The sequence below is a fragment of the Danio rerio genome, chromosome 22, assembly GCF_049306965.1.
Source record: "Danio rerio strain Tuebingen ecotype United States chromosome 22, GRCz12tu, whole genome shotgun sequence".
NCBI classification, from domain to species: Eukaryota; Metazoa; Chordata; class Actinopteri; order Cypriniformes; family Danionidae; genus Danio; species Danio rerio.
This window is the reverse complement of record NC_133197.1, coordinates 3,589,992-3,614,578: the sequence shown is the minus strand read 5'-3', so window position 1 is coordinate 3,614,578 and position 24,587 is coordinate 3,589,992. Positions and strand designations below refer to the sequence as shown.

Here is a 24,587-nt window from a genome sequence, read left to right as displayed (position 1 = left end):
TTTTAAAAAACACTCTATTACTAACAGTTAAAACGCCTAATTTATTAAAAGACTCTTTGTGCAAATGTGCTCTAGGATGCATTTTTTTAAATTATTCGTACTAATTTATTTTGTGCCTTTTGCTATTTTTCCTTCAAACTCTGTGAGCAGCTACTGTACCAAAATGACGTAGCATAATCAAAATGGGGTTGAATTAAAGCTCCTGCCAACAATTGTAAAGAATAAACATCCAACAGATCAGCTTGCCTTGCTGAAAACCTAATTTTTCCACAAATCTTCATACAAGCTTTTTTTGCCATAGCATCTCCTGATAATTTATTATCTGTTAAACAGCCCAAATAGTTTACAACATTGTTGCCATTGGGTTGGCAAAAAAAGTGTTTAGCCAGTGTTAAGTGAGCAAAATTTTAACCCGGTAAAACTTTTTATGCACTTCCAACATCTTCACTCGACATTCAGTTTTTGAATCTCTTTGTTTATTTCATGTCTATCAAACTGTCAACACTGCCTCCGTTTGTAGTCCCAGGACAGCCGACCAATTTCCAGGTCGGAGAGGTGTCAGACACGGGTGTTGAGCTGACGTGGGAACCAGCCTTTGAGAAAGAGGGAATCATCAGTTACGAACTGCATTACAAAGAGGGCAAAGATGGACCTCTGGTGCGTCCTTCATATGAATCTTCTCGAACGCGCAGATTTATGTCGTCAGGACCATTCCTGCGCATCTCATTTAGAAGTAACCGTTATTGTTTTCCATCAAACAGGGTAAGAAAAAATTTGCTCCGACCTCTTCCTTTGTGGTGGACGGCCTACGTCCGAATACGGAGTACTTCTTTTCTCTGGCTGCCGTCTCCAGCAAGGGCATTGGAGCCTTCACCAACGACTTAGCCCAGACGACGTCTCAAGCCAGTATGTAGTCCATTTCTTTTCCTAAGGACCCGAATGAAGGGTTGCTTGTCTAAAATTGTATTTGGATTGAGAAATGCCAAGAAGTAATGGCTATTTTGAGCTTTCACTGGGGTCGGTATACTACAAAACACTGTTGGAAAGAGCCACTGTAACCTTCACCCCGATTTTCCAATCCAGCGATGTTGTTTATCGAATCCTGAAATGTCAAGAGTGAATGATGATGTGCTTGTGTCTACAGCAGATATGTATTAACGACCGAACATTGGTCCCTGGTTCAAGTTTCTGGCAGTTGTTCTTGGCCTTATTCCTTTGTGTTGTTTGCTTATGCATCTAAAACAGCATCACCTTTGAGCCAAACGTGTTGCTACATCCAGGCTGCAAAGGTGATGTTGCTTTGATGAGATTATTTCCAAACGACTTGCCAAAAACCAAATGTTCTTAGGCCCTGTTTACACTAGTGCGTTTTAGTTTTAAAACGGCGTTTTAGAATGAAAACGATCCGCGTCCACACTCGCGGTATACCCAGCGTTTCTGAACTGCTCTCCGCACATCACGTGACCACACAGACACTCTTGGGCAAGCCCATCTACCCAGATAAGAGCTCTGCTAGTCGGACTTCTCATCAAGCATCTCCCGCTGGATCTAATCTCACTATATTTATTAAACGGGATATTTCATTCATCTTGTTGTCTTTATCTAACGACATATTCCCTGACTTTGGTCATTGGAATCTATTACTTGTTCTCAGGTAACGTGTTTTGGCTGAGCGCAAAGATAAGTTAATGATTAATGTAACCACGTACATTCTGTATATTGACTGATCGCTTGCCTTTATTTCCTATAATGTATAAGCTTATTGTATGTTATACTTTTATAATGGCCATTATCGATTATTAAAACTGATATTCAGCAAAAGAGAGGGGATGTTTCGTATTTTCACTGAAATTGAAAGGAGGCAGTTGTTATCGGCTCCGTTTTATTATAGCTAAATATCCACACAGTGAAGATGACGCTCATATATGCAGCACGACGCCTCAACATTTCTGCCCTCTGTTTAGTTGTTAATATTAAAATGAAAATAGGCAGTTCCTTAAATCACGTTTACATTTTATTGTTGAGAAAGTGAAACAACGTAGCCAGGGTGATGCGAATGAAGTTACAAAGTACACTGTTCCCTTTGAAGATTTACCCGTGTCCTCGGTATACTCTGTTTTCCATACCAAACTGAAAAGAAGAGACTGCAGCCTTGATCAAACTTGCGAAGTCTGAACTTACACGGAGAGGATGCGGGACTGAACTTTTTGTAGGCTACTTAATATTCAGGAAAAGCCCCAATCAGAGAGGCGAATGTCTGCAGCCCCGCCTCCGTTTTCAGATGTCTCCGTTTTCCATCATCCACACTGAGACGGAGCAGCAGCGTTTCAGAATGAAAACGGCCTCTCCGGCGTTTTCGAAATGCTCCGTTTTCGGCGCTCGAGAACTCCGGCGTAGTGTGGACGGATGGCGTAACCGTAGCAAAACTTATGCGTTTTCAAACTAAAACGCATTAGTGTAAACGGGGCCTTAGTTTCTTACTGTGCATGCTGATTTGAAGACGATAAAATCTGTGAATTGTTTGTTGAAACATTCTTACGTAAATAGTTGCATTCTCTTCGATACATCGGTTTATGTAAGAATGGCTGTATGTGTGATTTGCGCAATTTGTTCCACTTGCGTTTCATGAAGAAGAACCTCCGACTAATTTATTTTGTGTGAGCGTCTAAGGCCCAAACTTTTAAATGACCCGTGTTTTTAGTTTAATGGATTCCTTGCCCCTTGGCAGGATGCCGTCTGATGCACTTCCTTTCTATTCTTTCATCTGGGTTTCTCTATGTCACAGTTATGTACTTCAGAGATTTCCTACACGTGAAACAAACAAATCAATGTGGGCTGATTGATCCGCAGCAAGCGTGCCGTTTGGCTCCCTTCTTTCTTCTGTGTCCCTATTTCTTTTTCATGTGTCAACAGCAAATGCACTTTTCTTTCCTCCCGTGCGGCTGAAGCGCACAAAATATTATTGACACCGGGGTCTGCCATGGCTTTCCACCACATCTAGTCCCTCACTGTGCATTACTGAAAGCAGCGCAGCCAGTGGCCGCTGGCGCCTGCAGGTAGTCAGCATTTACGCTGGGAGACCGGCTGAATTATTCAAGCCTCCGGCCTAAAAATACACCCTCGCTGAGTCGCATCACGATTCGGTGCATGAAATCATCAGTGCTTGTGGGGAACCTTGCAGCTGGCATGTGCCCAGTGCTAAAAAATGCGGTTACTTATGTTCAGCTTGTATTGTGAAACACACCGAAGGTTTCAATAGGGACGTTTTAAATTGTAAAGCCTGACTGCATGAGTGGGTATTTCAAGCAGGCAAAAGAATATGTGAAATGCTGTACTGTTTAATAGGAGGAAGATGCCAGAAAGCCATGGCAGCGAATGTGGAGCGTTTTAACTCATCTTCTGTTTCTACCTGTGCAGCTTGTTGGTGGAGAATGGGTGGGATGGGGTTGGTTGAATGGGTGCTGGGATGCAATGAACCTGCTGCACTGACACACAACGTAACACCTGAGCGTGAGAGAGCGCGCACTGAATGCATGTATTACCTCCCCCTACCCCCGGGGGGCGCTCTATTAATGCATGTTGTACGCTGTGTGTGTGTGTCACCTTCTGTTCCATCTCTATATGTCTGTCCCACTGTTGGTGTCCTTCGCATATTGTATTCTGGAACAATGCGGTGCACTTTCAACTTCCCTTTTGTTTTCTAGCTCGTCGTTTCACTTTGTCTCCTGAAATGAAACTAAAGCTCACCTGCTGCAGCTTAAGGTCACCTGTTTTGTTTTTCTGTTCAGTACACAGGTTTAAGTTCAACTTTGTTTCATTTTAGTTTGATTTACTCTATCACACCTAGAAAAGTAGCTTTCAGCCTTTTTAGTTTGCTCTTCCTGTCTGGGTTTCGCTTTCCACGACAAGCAGCGACAGCCCTTAGCATTGCCAAAGCAAATCCATTAAACTAAAGGTGAGAGAGTAAGTATCCCAGCGGGAGGACCGTAGGCTTCTTGTTTGAGTTACGGGACGTTGTCCCTCAGGCTCTCGCAGATGGGAGACGTGGTTCACTACATCTGCCGATGTCTTCCCTTGAGCAGAAAGTAAAGTAGTGCAGATTTACCCTTAACAAGGTCAGGGAGGCGACAAGCTCGGACAGTTAGAGGCAATTTAGCGCAAATGCCCCTCAAGCTAACACATAAACAAACATTACAGTGTGGATTCCTGTGAGGTAAGTGACGGCCATTCAGAGGAAGACCAATCTGCCATGTTTAAGAAGGTCAACCATATAACCAGCTAGACCGTGCGTATATGTAGGCATATAGAAACCTTAAGGTGCCGAACCTGTATTGCAAATGGAATTGGTTCAGACTCATTCACAGCACCGTCATCCTCACCGAGAGTTAAACCATAGTGGAGGAGTTTGTAAATCAGTCTTGAATGACACCAAATGGCAGACTGGGCTTCCTCATGAAGGCAAAAAATAAAAAGTGTATTGTGTTTGTTGCCTTCTTGGTACAGTGCTGTTCAGTTGACACTGTTCTTGGGTCAGCCCGCAATTGCAAAACCAAAGCCCCTGCGATGGTCTGGCAGAGAGTACTCACCTCACCCTCCATATCCCCTGACACTTGTTGATATATCTTTGCGGATAATTAATACTGGGGGATGTGTCCATACTCTTGAGGGTTAGTGGAGATAGACACTCCTGCCTTGACCAAAGTGGGCGGCAGAGGCATTCTGGGAAAACCACTTAAGAGTCAATGGCTATTGAGTGATGCAAAGGTTTCAGACGTTGTCGCAGAGGGTCCACAAACTGAGGGCAAGGGTTTCTGCACCAGTCCTCATCTTGGATTTGGTGAAGAACATATCGGGAGGCTGACAAGTAGCATTTCAGACGAGTTTAATATTTTCAGTCATTTGTTACTCTTAAATAAAACAAACAAATCTTCAATTGCAGAAATGTCTCAGTTGACTCTCAGTTGACTTATTATTAATAGCGCCACCAATTGTTGTTGATTATCAATCATTCATTAAGGCAGTTAACCCATTTGATTTTTGTTTTATGGTACAACTTGTGGTTGGATTAAAGAGGCTCTTTTATTACAGTTCCAGAATCATGAGCCTAAATCTTCAGGTAGTTGTGTAATTCCAACCAGACTTTCTTGCCACACTTAAACCCAGTTAAACCAAGAATCTACTGAATGCTAATACTTTCCAAGAGAGGAAGTACATCTTTAAAATATATATTCAAATGGAAGATCGAAACCGTAATCAAGTGAGTCCATTTGGTGAAGGCTCTGATTAACGTAGCTTACTGAACAATGGGACAGTAGTGATGAAAGTTAGCTGGTGGTGGGATAAATCGGTGAACCATTTCTCCTAAAACAGCACATCAAGAATTGGTACTAATTTGAAACTTGAGATGTTTTTAAAAGTTAAAGTTACATTGGTGTGGATTATATTACATAGGCATAAATATATCGGGAGACTGACAAGTCACATTTCAGACACGTTTAATATTTTCAGTCATTTGTTACTCTTAAATAAAACAAACAAATCTTCAATTGCAGAAATGTCTCAGTTGACTCTCAGTTGACTTTTTATTATTGGCGCCACCAATTGTTGTTGATTATCAATTATTCATTAATGTAGTTAACCCATTTGATTTTTGTTTTAAGGTACAACTTGTGGTTGGAATAAAGAGGCTCTTTTAATACAGTTCCAGAATCATGAGTCTAAATCTTCAGGTAGTTCTGTAACTCCAACCAGACTTTCTTGCCATACTTAAACCAAGAATCTACTGAATGTTAATACTTTCCTAGAGAGGAAGTACATCTTTAAAATATATATTCAAATGGAAGAATGAAACTGTAATCAAGTGAGTCCATTTAGTGAATATACAAAGCTCTGAATAACGTAGCTTACTGAACAATGGGACAGTAGTGATGAAAGTTAGCTGGTGGTGGGATAAATCGGTGAACCATTTCTCCTAAAACAGCACATCAATAATTGGTACTAATTTGAAATTTGAGATGTTTTTAAAAGGTAAAGTTACATTGGTGTGGATTATATTACATAGGCATAAATATATCGGGAGGCTGACAAGTCGCATTTTAGACACGTTTAATATTTTCAGTCATTTGTTACTCTTAAATAAGACAAACAAATCTTCAATTGCAGAAATGTCTCAGTTGACCTCTTGACTCTCAGTTGACTTATTATTAATAGCGCCACCAATTGTTGTTGATTATCAATCATTCATTAAGGCAGTGATTTTTGTTTTAAGGTACAACTTGTGGTTGGATTAAAGAGGCTCCTTTAATACAGTTCCAGAATCATGAGCCTAAATCTTCAGGTAGTTCTGTAACTCCAACCAGACTTTCTTGCCACACTTAAACCAAGAATCTACTGAATGCTAATACTTTCCTAGAGAGGAAGTACATCTTTAAAATATATATTCAAATGGAAGATCGAAACCGTAATCAAGTGAGTCCATTTGGCGAATTTACAAGGCTCTGATTAACGTAGCTTACTGAACAATGGGACAGTAGTGATGAAAGTTAGCTGGTGGTGGGATAAATCGATGAACCATTTCTCCTAAAACAGCACATCAAGAATTGGTAATAATTTGAAATTTGAGATGTTTTTAAAACTTAAAGTTACATTGGTGTGGATTATATTACATAGGCATAAATATATCAGGAGGCTGACAAGTAGCATTTCAGACACGTTTAATATTTTCAGTCATTTGTTACTCTTAAATAAAACAAACAAATCTTCAATTGCAAAATTGTCTCAGTTGACCTCTTGACTCTCAGTTGACTTATTAATAATAGCGCCACCAATTGTTGTTGATTATCAATCATTCATTAAGTCAGTGATTTTTGTTTTAAGGTACAACTTGTGGTTGGAATAAAGAGGCTCTTTTAATACAGTTCCAGAATCATGAGCCTAAATCTTCAGGTAGTTCTGTTACTCCAACCAGACTTTCTTGCCACACTTAAACCAAGAATCTACTGAATGCTAATACTTTCCTAGAGAGGAAGTACATCTTTAAAATATATATTCAAATGGAAGATCGAAACCGTAATCAAGTGAGTCCATTTGGCGAATATACAAGGCTCTGATTAACGTAGCTTACTGAACAATGGGACAGTAGTGATAAAAGTTAGCTGGTGGTGGGTTAAATCGGTGAACCATTTCTCCTAAAACAGCACATCAATAATTGGTACTAATTTGAAACTTGAGATGTTTTTAAAAGTTAAAGTTACATTGGTGTGGATTATATTACATAGGCATAAATATATCAGGAGTCTGACAAGTCACATTTCAGACACGTTTAATATTTTCAGTCATTTGTTACTCTTAAATAAAACAAACAAATCTTCAATTGCAGAAATGTCTCAGTTGACTTTTTATTATTGGCGCCACCAATTGTTGTTGATTATCAATTATTCATTAATGTAGTTAACCCATTTGATTTTTGTTTAAAGGTACAACTTGTGGTTGGAATAAAGAGGCTCTTTTAATACAGTTCCAGAATCATGAGCCTAAATCTTCAGGTAGTTCTGTAACTCCAACCAGAACTTCTTGCCACACTTAAACCAAGAATCTACTGAATGCTAATACTTTCCAAGAGAGGAAGTACATGTCTAAAATATATATTCAAATGGAAGAATGAAACTGTAATCAAGTGAGTCCATTTAGTGAATATATAAGAGGCTCTAAATAACATAGCTTACTGAACAATGGGACAGTAGTGATGAAAGTTAGCTGGTGGTGGGATAAATCGATTAACCATTTCTCCTAAAACAGCACATCACTAATTGGCACTAATTTGAAACTTGAGATGTTTTTAAAAGTTAAAGTTACATTGGTGTGGATTATATTACATAGGCATAAATATATCAGGAGTCTGACAAGTCGCATTTTAGACAAGTTTAATATCTTCAGTCATTTGTTACTCTTAAATAAAACAAACAAATCTTCAATTGCACAATTGTCTCAGTTGAACTCTTCAACTCACAGTTGACTTATTATTAATAGCGCCACCAATTGTTTTTGATTATCAATTATTCATTAATGTAGTTAACCCATTTGATTTTTGTTTAAAGGTACAACTTGTGGTTGGATTAAAGAGGCTCTTTTAATACAGTTCCAGAATCATGAGCCTAAATCTTCAGGTAGTTCTGTTACTCCAACCAGACTTTCTTGCCACACTTAAACCAAGAATCTACTGAATGCTATACATTCCAAGAGAGGAAGTACATGTCTAAAATATATATTCAAATGAAAGATCGAAACTGTAATCCAGTGAACCCATTTGGTGAATATACAGTAGGTGAGAGTTCAATGTGACCATTACCGCCGCAGCTTATACCGCCGCCGTTTAAATAGCTGCCGCTCTGTTTTTAGTGTATGACCGCAGTTTGTGAATAAGCCGACAATGGGGCACAAAGGGACAGGATGCGAACGGACAGAAATAACCTATACAACTGCTTTAAATATGCTACTGTGCTTGTAAATGAGATTAAACAATAAGTCAACGCATTATAACTCCTTCATTAATCATTTAAAATTTGTTAATCCGCTTTATTATCATTGTAAACCTGTTAAGTGCAAAGAGGACTCGTTTTGGAAAATAGAACTGAGGAAATATAAGACAACTAAAATGAAAGCACAAACATTCAGTTCAAATAAGTAGTCTTAAATAAATAAATAAAGCAGAATTTTAGCCTAAATATAGAGAAATGTTTAGTGTTTGCTATTTTGATAGGACTAAGACATTTTCATTTACGTTTTTATTTACATTTTCGTTGTTGATTATTTTTTACTATCTCATTTTATGTCTCAATTATTGTACATAATAATAAACGAATAACGAAAAACAAATGAAAAATGAAATAGGCCTAAATGATTATTTATTTAAAGACATTGAGGCGAAACACTGAGAAACAGTCCGGCGCATGCTCTAAAGAGCTTAAGTTGAATGCTGCTTCATCAAAAGCATAAAAATAAAATGACCAACCTCAAACAGATCACTAAAAGTCTAATAAATATAATTTTGCCGCAGGACATAAATTAAGTCTCGCAGGTTTATTTTTAAAAATTTAGTTTCAGTTCAGTTTTTTTGTTTCAACGTTCTCAAGGCTCCGACTAACTTACTGAACTCTAGGACAGTAGTGATGAAAGTTGAACTGGTGGTGGGATAAATCGGTTTACCACTTCCCCTAAAAAAGCGCATCAAGAATTGGTACTAATTTGAAATTTGAGATGTTTGTAAAAGTTAAAGTTACAATGGTGTGGATTATATTACGTAGGCTTAAATAGGTAGCACGGTGCTAGCACCCTGATCTCAATCTTGTGGACCCTCAGGCTAGTGTAAACAGTGACTAGTGCAGCCTGATGAAGGCACAGGGAACGCTCACTCCCTCCAGCCCCCAAAAACATCCTTACATCTATCAATGAATCAGCTAACAATGAAAACGAAATTGGTGTAAGCGGTTGAAATCGAGCTGTGTTTTGTGAGCTCAGCAATAGAGGGAGAGGGCAGAACCCAACCGACTCCAGGGAAATGTAGTCTCCCTCGAATCGGGTGCTTGTGGTAAGAAAGTCTTTAAAAGTTATTGTTTGAAGATGTCAGGTACGTATGATGTACAGGAAAATGCTTTTGTGTTTGTTTTGTTTTTTGCTTTTGCTTTTGGTTTTTAATGGTCTTACTTTCTGTTTGAAGCTTGGTGGCTTTTCATGATTCTTCTGAGTTGACATTTTGGGTCCTAACGTTTTCTTTCCAGCCATTATTTTGCCGACGGTTTCGCTCATTTTCCTGTAATCTGTTTTGAATGATTTTGTTTTGCTTTTTTCCAACGATGGCGCTCATCCGTTTGAATTTCAGTCACAAACATGCTTTATCCCCGTCTGTCCATTTCCCCCTCATTCATTTGTGTTACTTATAGCTTCAGGGATCTGTGCGACAGAGTCACTTTTAATGCTCGATTTTACAATGGAGATAAATGTTACGAGCCTTTAAATGGTATAATACATCCATATGCGCGAGCATTTAGAAGGCAGAGACTCTGCATTTCAAACAAGACTTTTATATTGATTTAGACCTTGTAATTTCTGATATGTGCAGGGGAAGAACCCAAAAAAAACGCCTCGAAATACTGCAATGAATGGCCTTCATTCAAATGCAAATAATGTGGTCTATTTTCCCCACATGGTGGAAATATATCCTGAGAGCCCAGGGTATTTACGGTGAAAGATGGGCTAAATCTTCAGCTTGCGTACAGGCGGCTATTGCTGGATACGCTGCAAAAATGACTTTCGTGCTTTGTATTTTGGCCTTGTTTCATATCAAAACGTCTTCAATCAAGATATATTTACTTGAGAAGGTCAATGTACAGTTAAAGTCAGAATTAATCACCCCCCTTTGATTTTTATTTTCTTTTTTAAATATTTTTTAAATGATGTTTAACAGAGCAAGGAAATTTTCACAGTATGTCTGATAATATTTTTTCTTCTGGAGAAAGTCTGATTTGTTTTATTTCGGCTAGAATAAAAGCAGTTTTTAATTTTTTAAACACCATTTTAAGGACAATATTATTAGCCTCTTTAAGCTATTTTCTCTGACAGTCTACAGAACAAACCATCATTATACAATAACTTGCCTAATTATTATAACCTGCCTAGTTAACCTAATTAACCTAGTTAAGCCTTTAAATGTCACTTTAAGCTGTATAGAAGTGTCTTGAAGAATATCTAGTCTAAGGGTGCTTTCACACCTACACTTTTGTTTCGGAACGTATCTCGTTTGCCCAGTTAGCGCGGTTCGATTGGCATATGTGAACAGGGCAATCGCGCCAAAGTAATCGCTCCGAGATCGCTTGAATGAGGTGGTCTCGGCTCGATTGAAACGAACCCTGGAGCGGTTCGATTGCAGTGAGAAAGCGATCCGATCCGAGCGCGGTTATATCACAGTGTTTTATGGATATGTAATAGGCATACGGCTATATGAAGAGAGAATTATGAGTAGGGCGGGAAGTTTCGCGAGTCTGCGGATGCCTGCAAACGAGTGATGATCTCCCGGTAATCTCGCGTCTCACTCCCGGTCCTCAAATAGGCACCCTCACCCCTCCCCACCGCATCTCTCCTCAGACATGTCACACGCGCGCACCCTGTCAATCAACACCGAACCACCACCTCTCCTGACAGCTTAGCAGGACGCTGCAAAATAAACCCTGACACTCTGACCAATGTAAGGAGAGTTTACTCACACGTGACTTGTTTTACCTCTTTTGGTCAGATTAGAAACTTTGCAGTGTGAAAGCGAACCGCTCCAAGAGCAAAGAGCAACAATGTAACAATTGTAATCTCTGTTTCGGAACAACTGAATCGATTCACAGGTGTGAAAGCACTATAATATTGTTTACAGTCTTCATGGCAAAGATAAAGTAAATCAGTGATTAGAGATGAGTTATTAAAATCATTATGATTAGAAATATGTTGAAAAAAATCTGCTCTCCGTTAAACAGAAATTGGGGATAAAAATAAACAGGGCAAATAATTCTGACTTCAACTGTATATAAATATAGTGAGTTTATACTGAAACCAATAGGATTTTACAAAAATACTTGGCTAAATTTAGCAAAAATACTCAGCTACATACTTTAGCTTTTAAATGCAAAGCTTAAGAAAGGTGACACTTTTCCCCCCATTTGGAGATTTTTCCTGTTTTTATGCATAAAGTTATTGATTTTTATGTTTTAAAACACTTTTTTTAATGTTATATTGCTCTTCTACTAATTGATTTAACATGTAGGTATTAGTACAGTGCAAGATACACAAATACAGTGAAAGATAATCTTATTTTGAAGTGTAATCTATGATCGTACACACATCAAATATGGTGTTACCTCCAGATCTTTGCCAAAGTTAAGCCTTCATACTCCATATTTATGCATGCAAAAGAAGCACACCGACCCCTTCAAAACCAAGCTCTTCTGTTTGCATTTACCCTTTGCGTTTGGTTCTTTTGTTCTTACGTTCCAGTATGTCTCTGCTTGTTTGTTTGTTTGTTTTTTTTTCGTTCAGTTGTTTTTTCCCTTTTATCATTTTCTTTTTCTCTTTCCCATCTTTTCGTTTTTTGTTTTCCACCCCTTCCTCTTCCCCCCCCTCTCCCCAAACCTGAGCAGAGCCCTCCGCCCCCCCTCAAGACATTAAGTGCTCCAGCTCCAGCTCCACCGTCCTGATGGTAAGTTGGCGCCCTCCGCCGGCGGAAAGCCAGAATGGGGAGCTGGCCGGGTACATTGTGCGCTACGCGGTGGTGGGCGCCGGAGCCGAGGTCAGCACGGAGCACGTGGAGGCGCCCACGTCCGACCAGATCCTGTTGCAACGGCTGGAGAAATGGACTATGTACCGGGTCACCGTGGCGGCCTCCACCAGTGTGGGTTCGGGCCCTGAGAGCGAGCCTCTGCTCTGCCGGACTGATGAGGACGGTACTGAAACCTTAACCTCATTTCAGAATTAGCTCCGATTTAGTGCTCATGCATGGATAGGGATTGTTTGAAAAACAAATTTTCATTGGTTTATAAACCAACATTGCATTAATGATTATTCACAAAAAGTTATTTTATTCTTCGTAAAAGTGTTAGAATGCATCAAACAGGTTGAGAGTGAAAGCATTTACAGTTGAAGTCAGAATTATTTGCCCCTTTTTTAATTTTTTTTTTCTTTTTTAAATATTTTTCAAATTATGTTTAACAGAGCAAGGAAACTTTCACAGTATGTCTGATAATATTTTTTCTTCTGGAGAAAGTCGTATTTGTTTTATTGCGGTGAGAATAAAATCAGTTATTAATTTTTTAACACCATTTTAAGGTCAATATTATTAGCCCCTTTAAGCTATTTTTTTGAAAACATCTCTCTGTTAAACTGAAATCGGGGAAAAAAAATAAACAGGGGGGCTAATAATTCTGACTTCAACTGTATGCACTCTAAAAAAAAGGTTCCTAGAGGTTCTATATAGAACCTTGGGGTTCTATACTTGACCAGTAGAACCTTTTACCCAAAAAAATGGTTCCATTTAGGACCCTTCGAGAGCTAAGAACCTTTTTGATTAAAATGGTTCTATAGTTTTTGATTCATAACATAATTATCTAGTAAAGAAAAATAATTATAAGCTTTAACACAGATATACAAAGCTTTTTGAGTCAAAACCTAATAAAATGAATGCTGTGGTCAAAAACTTTATCAGTGTACAGTATGATGGGATTTTTTTCATTCTGGTTTGCACATTAGCATATAACTTATATTTTATATATACTTAATATTTAATATTCTTAACAAATTATTTTGTGAAATAAATAAAATAACCAGTTTATTTATTTAGACTGTGCAGTACCATGTTTTTATGATTTAATAATTTATTTAAAACTAATAATCATCGTCGTGGACAGGTGGCGAAGAGCCTCGAGAGTGACGGTTAATTTTTCGAAAGGAGAAGTCCACCACAGCTTCATCATTCACACAATAAACCTTTAAGTATATATATATATATATATATATATATATATATATATATATATATATATATATATACAGCTTGTTCAGGTGTGATTGATTAGTGTTGGAGCTAAACTGTGCAGGACACCGGCCCTCCAGGACCGAGTTTGCCTATCCCTGAGCTAAACTGTACAGGAAGGTAGACCTCCAGGAACAGGATTGAGCACCCCTGTCCTAATGCTTCCTCTACAGACCACATAATAACACTATATTCTGATGTTATAGATACGAATCCCTGATTCCAGAATAAAGCCAATTGACTCTTCGAACGAAAAGGCAGGGCTTATCATTTTTCTAGAGCCTTCAAAGGTCACTGTCTAAGCTTAGCAAGTAAATAAATCCAATACAGCGGACAAGCCAGGAGAAATGTTGATTGTACGTCACTGCAGACAGCTCCCTTTTTGGGGGGGCAGATCTATTGACTAGCATTACATGATGGAGGAAACATTGACTTGGCATCATTTTCACCTCTTTGTAAAGCGCCCGGACAGCTTATGAGCACTGAGATAAATCCAGCCAGAGTAAGAAATGTTGTCTGACGGTCCCCCTCCGGTGACAGCAGTCTTTCTCCGAGACTGACAGCACTGGTTCAGGATACAAGCTAGTAATCAATACGGAGCACAGCCTTCCGCTGGCGCTGGGGGCCATCCGGCGATGGATGGTTTTGACAGGCTGGTCAACCGCTGTAGGCCGGCCGGTCAGAGGGAGGGAACGTTTTCCCAAGACCTCCGATGGGAAATCTCATTCCACCAACCCACATGAAGTTATCCGAGCATTACGCCAGTCACATCCTCTGAGACTTGTAGCATTAAAACCGTCTCATAAGGAAGAGTCGGGCCCCGATACACAGTACAGTACATCCCCTTATGGTGCCTTTTATTGACCGTCCAGGAAATCGGTCTCCTCCTTACAGCACTGCCGAACGACCGGAGGTATTAAACATCAAGGCCTCGTATAAAAGGATTTTCATTAGCTCGCAGGTCTGCAGACGGAGAATTGATCTCGGATAAGAATGATAGTGAAATGGAAGGGGATGAAATGGTCGCTCGGCTATATGGGGGTGTGATATTACATTTGATTAAATGTCCCAGAAGATGGGCGCTTAATCAGTAACCTGGTTTCACATAATTGAATGTACATACTAGCCGAGGCGCTAGGGCTTAGTTTCTTTTCAGACATTTTTGAGCTGGGTCTATTGTACCGTCTTGAGGTGCTCCATTAGGGTAGGTGCATTGTGCCATTAGAGTTTGGCTAATCAGTCTGAATCAGACATAATTGAATATGTGTGCTGTTGCATGAACTTAAAACTGCACTCTTGAAGAGAGAAGAGCCTTGCATTCAAATTTTTTAGGGGGTGAAATCTTAGGGTCCAGCTTTGTAAATGGTTCCCTTCAAACCAAAGAGACTCATAAGGCAAAAATATTAGTTTAAATAACGCAAAAATGTCTACTCAAGTCGAGTTGTAATCAAAGCATAATTTTAATTGGCTTTTTAATGTCCCTAACATGATGTAAGCAATCATCACTACCGCTATAATTCAAACTACACTTACTGATATGGAGAAAAACGAGGCTACCGAAGTATCATATAGCAACACGCTGCCACGAAATTGGTTTTGCACAAACCAAAAACACTACCGCATGTTAAAAAATCCCAGGATCTGTTATTGCTAGCCTTTTACAAATTGGTAGATTGGTGGAAAACATGCTTACTTTAAAACAAAGTAGCTCATAGTCAATTGAAAAACTATGTGCAACAACACCGTAACATCGGTATCGATGACCTTTGCACAGATAAAGACCAACATACTGTATGTAAAAATAAATATTCACAAATATTATTGCTAGCTTAGCAGATCGCAAGCATCATATTGTGTTTAAATGTTATGCATTCTAAAATGCCTCAGCCAAAGTCTGTGATCACAGTGGTTCAGTTTTATTATTATTATTCTATTATCATTATTACCTCCAGAACTGTCTTGAGAGTGTCCCACGCCTTCAAAAGCACATTCATTACTTTTTGTCTTCTGAGGCACAACTCATTTATTATATAAGAAAATCTGGCCCAGAGTGGCTTTTCCTACCACACACACACACACACACACACACACACATACACAAAAAATACTTGTTTATATTTGGTGCCAGTTTATTGGGAAGTGACGATTATTTTTTCTCTTTGACTCATCGGATGGAAATATTTTATGCGATATTTCAGTTTTGCACATGAGTCCAATTGACATTTATTGATAGAAACATAGCTATTGGGGATTTCGGCCACTGATACCGTTTTTTAAAAAAGGGAATCTCAGGAACCATTATTGCTATCTTTCTACAAATTGGTAGATTGGACGAATAACATGCTTCCTTTAAAGTCAAGGGTTTCAGTCTTCTCTGATTTGAAATGTTTATCAAACTGGCTTCTGATATTAGTAAAAAGTAGTGGATATGATGAACTCGGCCAGTATTGTATGTAAAAATTTAAAAAGAAGAATTGTTTTTTAGTAGCTTTCTATAAATTGGTAGAATGGAAGAATAATGTGCTTCCCTTTAAATTCAAGGGTTTCAGAGTCTTCAAATGTTTATCGAACTGGCTTCTTAAATTAGTATATATTAGTGCACATGATAAACTCGGCCACCAGTGTTGTATGTAGAATTCTCAAGAATCGTTATTGCCAGCTTTGTACAAATTGGTAGATTGGAAGAATAATGTGCTTCCTTTAAATTCAAGAATTTCAAAGTCTTTTCTGAGTTAAAATGTTTATGGAACTGGCTTCTTAACTTGGTAAATTAGCATATGATTAACTCTGCCACCAGTATTGTATGTAAAAAATCTCAGCAATTGTTTTTACTTGCTGTGTACAAATTGGTATATCAGAAGAAAAACACACTTCCTTCATATTCAAGTGGTTCAGAATCTTCTCTGGGTTGAAATATTTATCAAACTGGCTTTTGAATTAAGTTTAAAGTAGTGTATATGATGAACTCGACCACCAGTATTGTACGTAAAAATGAAAAAATCTTAAGAATTATTATTACTAGCTTTCTAAAAATTGGTAGATTGGAAGAAAAATGTGCTTCCTTCAAATTCAAGTGTTTCAGAATCTTCTTTGAGTTGAAATATTTATCAAACTGGCTTCTGAATTTGGTAAAAAGTAGTAAATATGATGAACTCGGCCACCAGTATTGTACATAAAAATGTAAAATGTTCAGTAATCATTATTACTACCTTTGTACAAATTGGTAGATTGGAAGAAAAATGTGCTTCCTTCAAATTCAAGTGTTTTAGAGTCTTCTCTGAGTTGAAATATTTATCGAACTGTCTTCTGAATATGGTAAAAAAAATAGTGGAAATGATGAACTCGGCCACCATTATTATATTTAAAAATGTCAAAATCTCAAGAACCGTTATTGCTAGTTGTCTACAAATTAGTAAATTAGTAGAAAAATAAGCTACCTTCAAATTCAAGTGGTTCAGAATATTCCCTGGCTTAAAATATTTATCAAACTGGCTTCTGAAGTTGGTAAAAAGCAGCGCATATGATGAACTCGGCCACCAGTGTATGTGAAAATTTAAAAATCTCAGGAATTGTTTGTACTAGCTTTGTACAAATTGGTAGATTGGCAGAAAAATGTGCTTCCTTTAAATTTAAGGGCTTCAGAGTCTTCTCTGAGTTGAAATTTTTATCAAACTGGCTTCTTAAGTTGGTAAAAATTAGTGAGTATGATTAACTCTGCCACCAGTATTTTATTTAAAATTGTAAAAATCTCAGGAACCGTTATTGCTTGTTTCCTACAAATTGATATATTAGAGGAAAACATGCTTACTTTTTATTCAAGTGGTTTAGAATCTTCTCTGGGTTGAAATATTTATCAAACTGGCTTCTGAAGTTAGTAAAAAGTAGTGCATTTGAAGAACTCGGCCACCAGTATTGAATGTTAAAATGGAAAAATCTCAGGAATCGTTAATACTACCTTTGTACAAATTGGTAGATTGAAAGAAAAATGTGCTCCCTTCAAATTCAAGACTTTCAGAGTCTTCTCTGGGTTGAAATGTTTATCGAACTGGCCTCTGAAGATGGTAAAAAGTAATGCATATGATCAACCCTGTGTCTGATGTTGAGCAATGTTTGGTCTCTGCAGTCCCCGGGGCCCCGCCGCGCCGCGTGGAGGTCGAAGTGCTCAACTCCACTGCCATCAAGGTGATGTGGCGCTCCTTACTGCCAGGAAAACAGCACGGGCAGATCCGGGGGTACCAAGTGCACTACGTCCGAGTGGAGAACGGTGAATCCCGTGGCCTCCCGCTCATCAAGGACGTCATGCTAGCTGATGCACAGGTATGTTTGGATTCATATTTGTCTTGCTCCATCCCTGAAACCACTTTCTTTATCAATGGTGCATTAACTGTTGCGCCATTAAAAATTGCCACGTTTAGGATCTTATTTTTTTTTTTAATCAGTGATTTTCACTTCCTGATTGATGTTAAGCAGGTAGCAAAGTAGACAAGAAGCACTGCATTAAATTGCATTTTTTTTATTCCACATCTTTAAATATCGAAATTTATATTACCCCGTTTTTTTCAATGGAGTTTCTGTGCTAGCCTGCTTGTTTTATGCTTGAACAACTATAAGAATGCTTAAATCTATTTAACTAATTGTATTTTAATTATATTACAGCATCAAAGGTGTAAAAGGAACCTTATGAAATTGAAAATAGCTACATAAACCTTACACCGGAAGTTTATTAATGGCTGAAAAACACAAGCTGTGCATATACCCTATTGAGTGCATATTCGATTGGTTTACTAGTCGTCCAATATTTTCAGACTTCCGTTAGAGCAAAAGTGGCCCTAAAATGCGTGAAAATCCTTTTATAAATCGTTTAATCTGTGAAGTTCTTTTCTAGCCTCTAGAAAGCTTTCCACAAGCAGTCCAAAACATCTTATCAGCCATTAGAATTGCACGGTTTAGTCAAACCTCTAATAAGTTTAACCTCTAAGGCTGTAGTGTCATAGATAAAGTCAACAAAAGCTGATTATGTCTGCCGTATTGAGTGCCCGAGAGCTGCACAAAAAAAGGCACTTGAGCGCTGCGGTCACAATTCAGGCTTAATTTAAAAACACAAACTGCAAAGAAAGAAAAGAAGAGAGAATAAAAAGTGAGCCAATGCCTCCGGCTGAAACCTCGAATTATAATACAAGCTTCTGTCACGAAAACAGCAGTGAAATCTCGGATGCCGTATTCTCCTCACAGCCGCGAATATTACAGCTTTGAACAAACCGTGACTGAAGCGTTTGAGTTAGCGCCGCTTCTGTTTATGAACGAGTGGCTTACAGTCGTCAGTTGATTTTATAGTGATATCGGGGACATGACAGGATATTTTGTGTTTGACCTGAAAATAAAAGCTTATATTCGTTTGTTTCTCTTTACCTGAAATGGCTTTTGTGAAAATATACTCGTAGCATGATCTTAAGAGACTTTTATCAAGTCGTTTATAGTTTATTAAGTCATTAATAGTAAATATTAAAATATGCCATTTTGTCATTTGATTCATAAAAATGTAGGTATAAAGAACATTTAACAGTTGAAACCAGAAGTTTACATACACTCTAAAAAAAGAACACAACCATTTTTCATACATATATATATATATATATTTATATATTTTAGGTCTGTTAGGATTACCTAAATGATTTACATCTGCTAAATGCCAGAATAATGAGAATGTTTTATTAATTTCTAGACAGTCAAAAGTTTACACACATTTCCTTGGTATTTTTTTTTAGCTTTGCTTTTAAACTGTGTAACTTTGGTTAAATGTTTGGGTCTCCTTCCACAAGCTTCTCACAATAGGTTAAAGGAGTTTTTGCCCATTCCTCCTGACAGAATTGGTGCAACTGAGTCAGATTTGTTGGCTGTCTTGCTTGCACAAGCTTTTTCAACTCTGCCCACAAATTTTCTATAGGATTGACATCAGGGCTTTGTGATGGCCACTGCAAAACATTCACTCTGTTGTCTTTAAAGCACATTTGAACTATTTTGGCAGTATGCTTATGGTCATGGTCTGTTTGGAAAACCCATTTGTGGCCAAGTTGTAATCTCCTGGCTGATGTGTTGAGATGTTGCTTCAGTATTTCTACATAATGTTCTTTCTTCATGATGCCATCTATGCTGTGAAGTGGACCAGTCCCTCCTGCAGCAAAACAGCCCACAACATGATGCTGCCGCCCCCAATACTTCACAGTTGGGATGGTGTTCCTAGGCTTGTAAGCTTTCCCCCTTGACCTCCAAATGTAACACTGGTCATTCTGGCCAAACAGTTCAATCTTAGTTCCATCAGACCACAGGACATGTCTCCAAACATTACTCCTTTTCCCAGTGTAATTCAGCTAAATGTAATCTGGCTTTGTTGTTGATTCTGGCTTGTTGATTTTCCCATGTTGTCACACAAGGAAGCAGTGTGTTTGAGCTTTTCCTTCAATACTATTCTACAGTTGTGCCTCCAGTTAACTCAAATGTTGTCAATCAGCCAATCAGAAACTTCTAAAACCAAGTTTTAACAATTTCAAAGAAAAGTTATAACAATTTCTCAAAAAAATCTCTCTCATTATTCTGCTATTAAGCATGACAGAAACACATTTGATTATCCTAACTTACCTAAAAGAGAAAAAGTTTAGTCATATTAACCTCTGACTTTGTTTTATTGGTTATGTGTCTTTTTTTATACAGTGTGTGTAAACTTCTGCTTTCAACTGTAAATGAATATTGAGATATTTGCATATTTAAATGTTATTTAAAAATATGTAAATGTACATTTGTTTTATTTGTTTTACTTGATATTTCAATATAGAACAATTTCTTTTAGAATAATTATCTGTGTAAAGTCAGTATTATGAGATGAAATTATTTCCTAGTGATGGGTTGCAGCTGGAAGGGCATTCACTGCGTAAAACATATGCTGGATAAGTTGGCGGTTCATTTCGCTGTGGCGACCTCAAATTAATAAAGGGACTAAGCTAAGAATAAAATGAATGAATGAATGAATGAAATGAGATGAAACTCATTTTTGTATGAAATTTAGCTAATTTAATGCAAAAAAAATCGCGACTTTGTTAATTTAACTTACTTAATATGTGAAAATATCAATAAAAATAATGTATATTTGAGTATAAATATCCTCTTAGCATATTTCTGCGATCAATCTGCTGTGAAACTGAAACTGCCTTTTTTTTTTTCATCCTCTGACTAAATGAAATGGTGAATGTCATGCTCCGATCGCGCTCGGTGCTCAATTTCCTGCCTCGTCTTCAATCTCCAGCCTTTTTTTTTTCTTCTTCTTCTTTTTTTGGCCTAATCCACACTGACCTACTTTAGAGGAGTGTTTGCTGGGCTCGTCTTACTCTCCACTGTCTGTCTGTCTGTGTTTCTCCTCTGCTCTCTGTCTGTCCTCCGGGTGGGGGATGTTAGTGGGAAATGGACGACACAGCTGAATACGTGAGTATGGCTGAGGTCATGTGATCCACACCTGTGATGTTACATCTGCCCCGCCCACCAGACGTACACACGTTAGCCCTGCCCACCACACATATACTTAAACCCCGCCCAACTGATTCACATATAGGCCCTGCCCACCTGATGCACAAATCGGCCATGCCCATCCTACGCATTCATCAGCACCACCCATTTTACACATGCATTGGTCCCTCCCACCCGATGCATACATCCACTCCGCCTATCTTATGCATACATCAGCTCCACCCATTTTACACATGCATTGGTCCCTCCCACCCGATGCATACATCCACTCCGCCTATCTTATGCATACATCAGCTCCACCCATTTTACACATGCATTGGTCCCTCCCACCTGATGCATACATTAGCTCCACCCATTTTAGGTGTACTTTGGTCCCACCTGCATGGTGCATATATCAGCTCCCCATCCATCTTATGCATACATCAGCCCCGCCCATTTTACACATACATTAGTCCCTTTCACTTGATGTATACATCAGCTCTGCCTATCTAATACATACATCAGCCCCACCCAAATGATGCATACATTAGCTCCACCCATTTGATGCATACATCAGCCCTACCCATTTGATGCATACATCAGCTCAACCCAATTTAGGTATACTTTGGTCCCACCCACCAGGTGCATACATCAATCCCCATTAAACGGATGCATACATCAGCCCCGCCCATTTTACGCATTAATTAGTCCCTCCCACTTGATGCATACATCAGCTCCGCCTATCTAATGCATACATCAACCCCACCTAAATGATGCATAGATTAGCTCCACCCATTTGATGCATACATCAGCCCTATCCATATGATGCATACATCAGCCCCACCCATTTGATGCATACATCAGCTCCACCCAATTTAGGTATACTTTGGTCCCACCCACCTGGTGCATACATCAATCCCCATTCAACTGATGGATAACTCAGCCCCACCCATTTTACGCATGCATTAATCCCTCCCACCTGATGCATACATCAACCTTACCTAAATGATGCATACATTAGCTCCACCCATTTGATGCATACATCAGCCCCATCAATATGATGCATACATCAGCCCCACCCATTTCATGCATACATCAGCTCCACCCATTTTAGGAATACTTTGGTCCCGCCCACCTGGTGCATACATCAATCCCCATTCAACTAATGTATAACTCAGCCCCACCCATTTTACGCATGCATTAATCCCTCCCACCTGATGCATACATCAGCTCCGCCCATTTGATGCATACATCAGCTCCACCAATTAAACGCATACATTGCTCCCACCCACCTTATGCATACATCAGCCCCGCCCATTTTACGTGTATTTTAGTCCCACCCCTGGTACATACATCAGCTACGCCTATCTTATGCATACATTAGCCCCACCCATTTGATGCATGGGTCAGCCCCGCCCATATTACACATGCATTAGTCCCAACCACCTGGTGTACACATCAGCCACACCCATCTTACTCATACATGCATACATCAGCTCCACCCATTTTAGACATAAGTTGGTCCCACCTACATGGTGCATACATCAGCTCCCCATTTACCTGATGCATACGTCAACCCCGCCCATTTTACACATGCATTAGTCCCTCTCACATCAACTCCACCTATCTTATGCATACATAAGCCCCACCCATCTTATGCATACATCAGCTCCACCCATTTTACACATACATTAGTCCCAATCACCTATCAGCCCCATCCAACTTATGCATACATCAGCCCCACCCATTTTACTCATACATTAGTCTTAATCACCTATCAGCCCCGCCTATCTTATGCATACATCAGCCCCACCCATTTTAGGTATGTGTTGGTCCCACCTACATGGTGCATACATCAGCTCCCCATTCACCTGATGCATACATCAGCCCCGCCCTTTTTACACATGCATTAGTCCTTCCCCCCTAATGCATACATCAGCTCCGCATATCTTATGCATACATCAGCCCCACCCATTTTACACATAAATTAGTCCCAACCACCTGGTGCATTCATTAACCCGCCCATCTGACGCAAACATCAGCCCCACCCATTTGATGCGTACATCAGCCCTCCCTATTTTCCATATACTTAAGCCCCTCTTCCTGATGCATACATCAGCCCCGCCCATTTTACACATACATTAGATATACCCAGCCTAGCCCACATGACTCAAATCAACCACACCCACCTGATGCATACATTAAACCCATTTATCTCATGCATAAATCAATCCCGCCAACCAGATGCATACATCAACCACGCCCATCCGTTGCATTCACTGGCCCCGCCCATCAGACGCACAAGCCAGCATGGCCACTTAATGCATACATCACGCCCACCCGCCATAATCATCAGTACATTTCTGCATGTTTGTGCTGAAGTTCAGGCTGTTTATAATGAGCTGTTTGGGTCACAGAGAACAACAACAAATGCAAGCTCACATCCACTGTGTGCGTGTGTGTGAAAAATATTAATGGTGCACAGGGGAAATGATGTAACATCAGGGTTTCTTCATGCCTGCCATGGAAAAAAAGTGTGTATTTTGTGCTGTGATCGTGTGTGCATTTCAATGTAACATAGTTAACTACAAAATCTGATGCTTGTTTTAAAGAAAATAAAAATGCATAGCATGTGTGTGAATATACATATACTGACCGGCCACTTTATTAGGTACACCTTACCAGCGTTGGGTTGGACCCCCTTTTGCCTTTAGAACTGCCTTAAAGCTTCGTGGCATGGATTCAACAGATTTGTTGGCTGCACATCCGTGATGCGAAAATCCAAGAGTTCAGTCAGAGCAGGGTGAATCGGCTTTCAGCTACTAACAGCGCCCCCCGCTGCTAGAATCAGCTTCCAGAAATGATGAGATGTGCTCCAACATTAGGCGCATTCAAATCAAGACTGAAAACACATCTGTTTAGCTGCGCCTTTACTGAATGAGCACTGTGCTGCGTCCCACAGATCGCACTATTATGTCTTTCTTTTTCTTTCTTTTATAACCTGTTTTAACACATTTTAATCTGTTTTGTCTGTTTTTAATTGTTTTTATTATTTGTTTTTATTTTCTTATGCTTGTCTCTTTTATTGTTGTTTATGTAAAGCCCTTTGAATTGCCACTGTGTATGAAATGTGCTCTTTAAATATATTTAAATATATATCTAATAATATATCTAAAGGCAATACTAGAAAAAATATTTAGCAAATATACATATATATATTTTTTTTTTTTGTTTGCAAAATTCCTTTTTATTTCTCAAAACTCAATTTTCATGATTAATTTTTTTTTTTAGATTTGCTTTGTTTTTTTTTTTTGTTTTTTTTGTTTTTTTGCCCAATAATTTTATTTTTTAATAGCAAAACGTTCTTTTATGTTGCAAGTAATATATATATGGCCCTAGATTGACTCCATACATTCTCTGTAAACCCTAGAGATGGTTGTGCATGAAAATCCCAGTAGATCAGCAGTTTCTGAAATACTCAGACCAGCCCGTCTGGCATCAACAACTATGCCACGTTCAAAATCACTTA

General features: G+C 38.8%; 1 protein-coding gene across 50 annotated transcripts in view; it reads left to right on the top strand.

Annotated features, from left to right (window-relative positions):
• The window catches only part of ptprsa (protein tyrosine phosphatase receptor type Sa), a 387,632-nt gene that overhangs the window by 291,898 nt on the left and 71,147 nt on the right, over positions 1-24,587 (top strand). For 21 of the 50 annotated variants that reach the window (XM_073936982.1, XM_073937002.1, XM_073937000.1 and 18 more), the window contains 5 exons: positions 521-657; positions 762-906; positions 12,177-12,479; positions 17,688-17,881; positions 21,011-21,037. In XM_073936982.1, coding sequence (XP_073793083.1) covers positions 521-657; positions 762-906; positions 12,177-12,479; positions 17,688-17,881; positions 21,011-21,037 — 806 coding nt within the window. The remainder of the gene's footprint in view (positions 1-520; positions 658-761; positions 907-12,176; positions 12,480-17,687; positions 17,882-21,010; positions 21,038-24,587) is intronic. The other 29 variants (XM_073937010.1, XM_073937007.1, XM_073936997.1 and 26 more) reach the window with 2 other exon arrangements.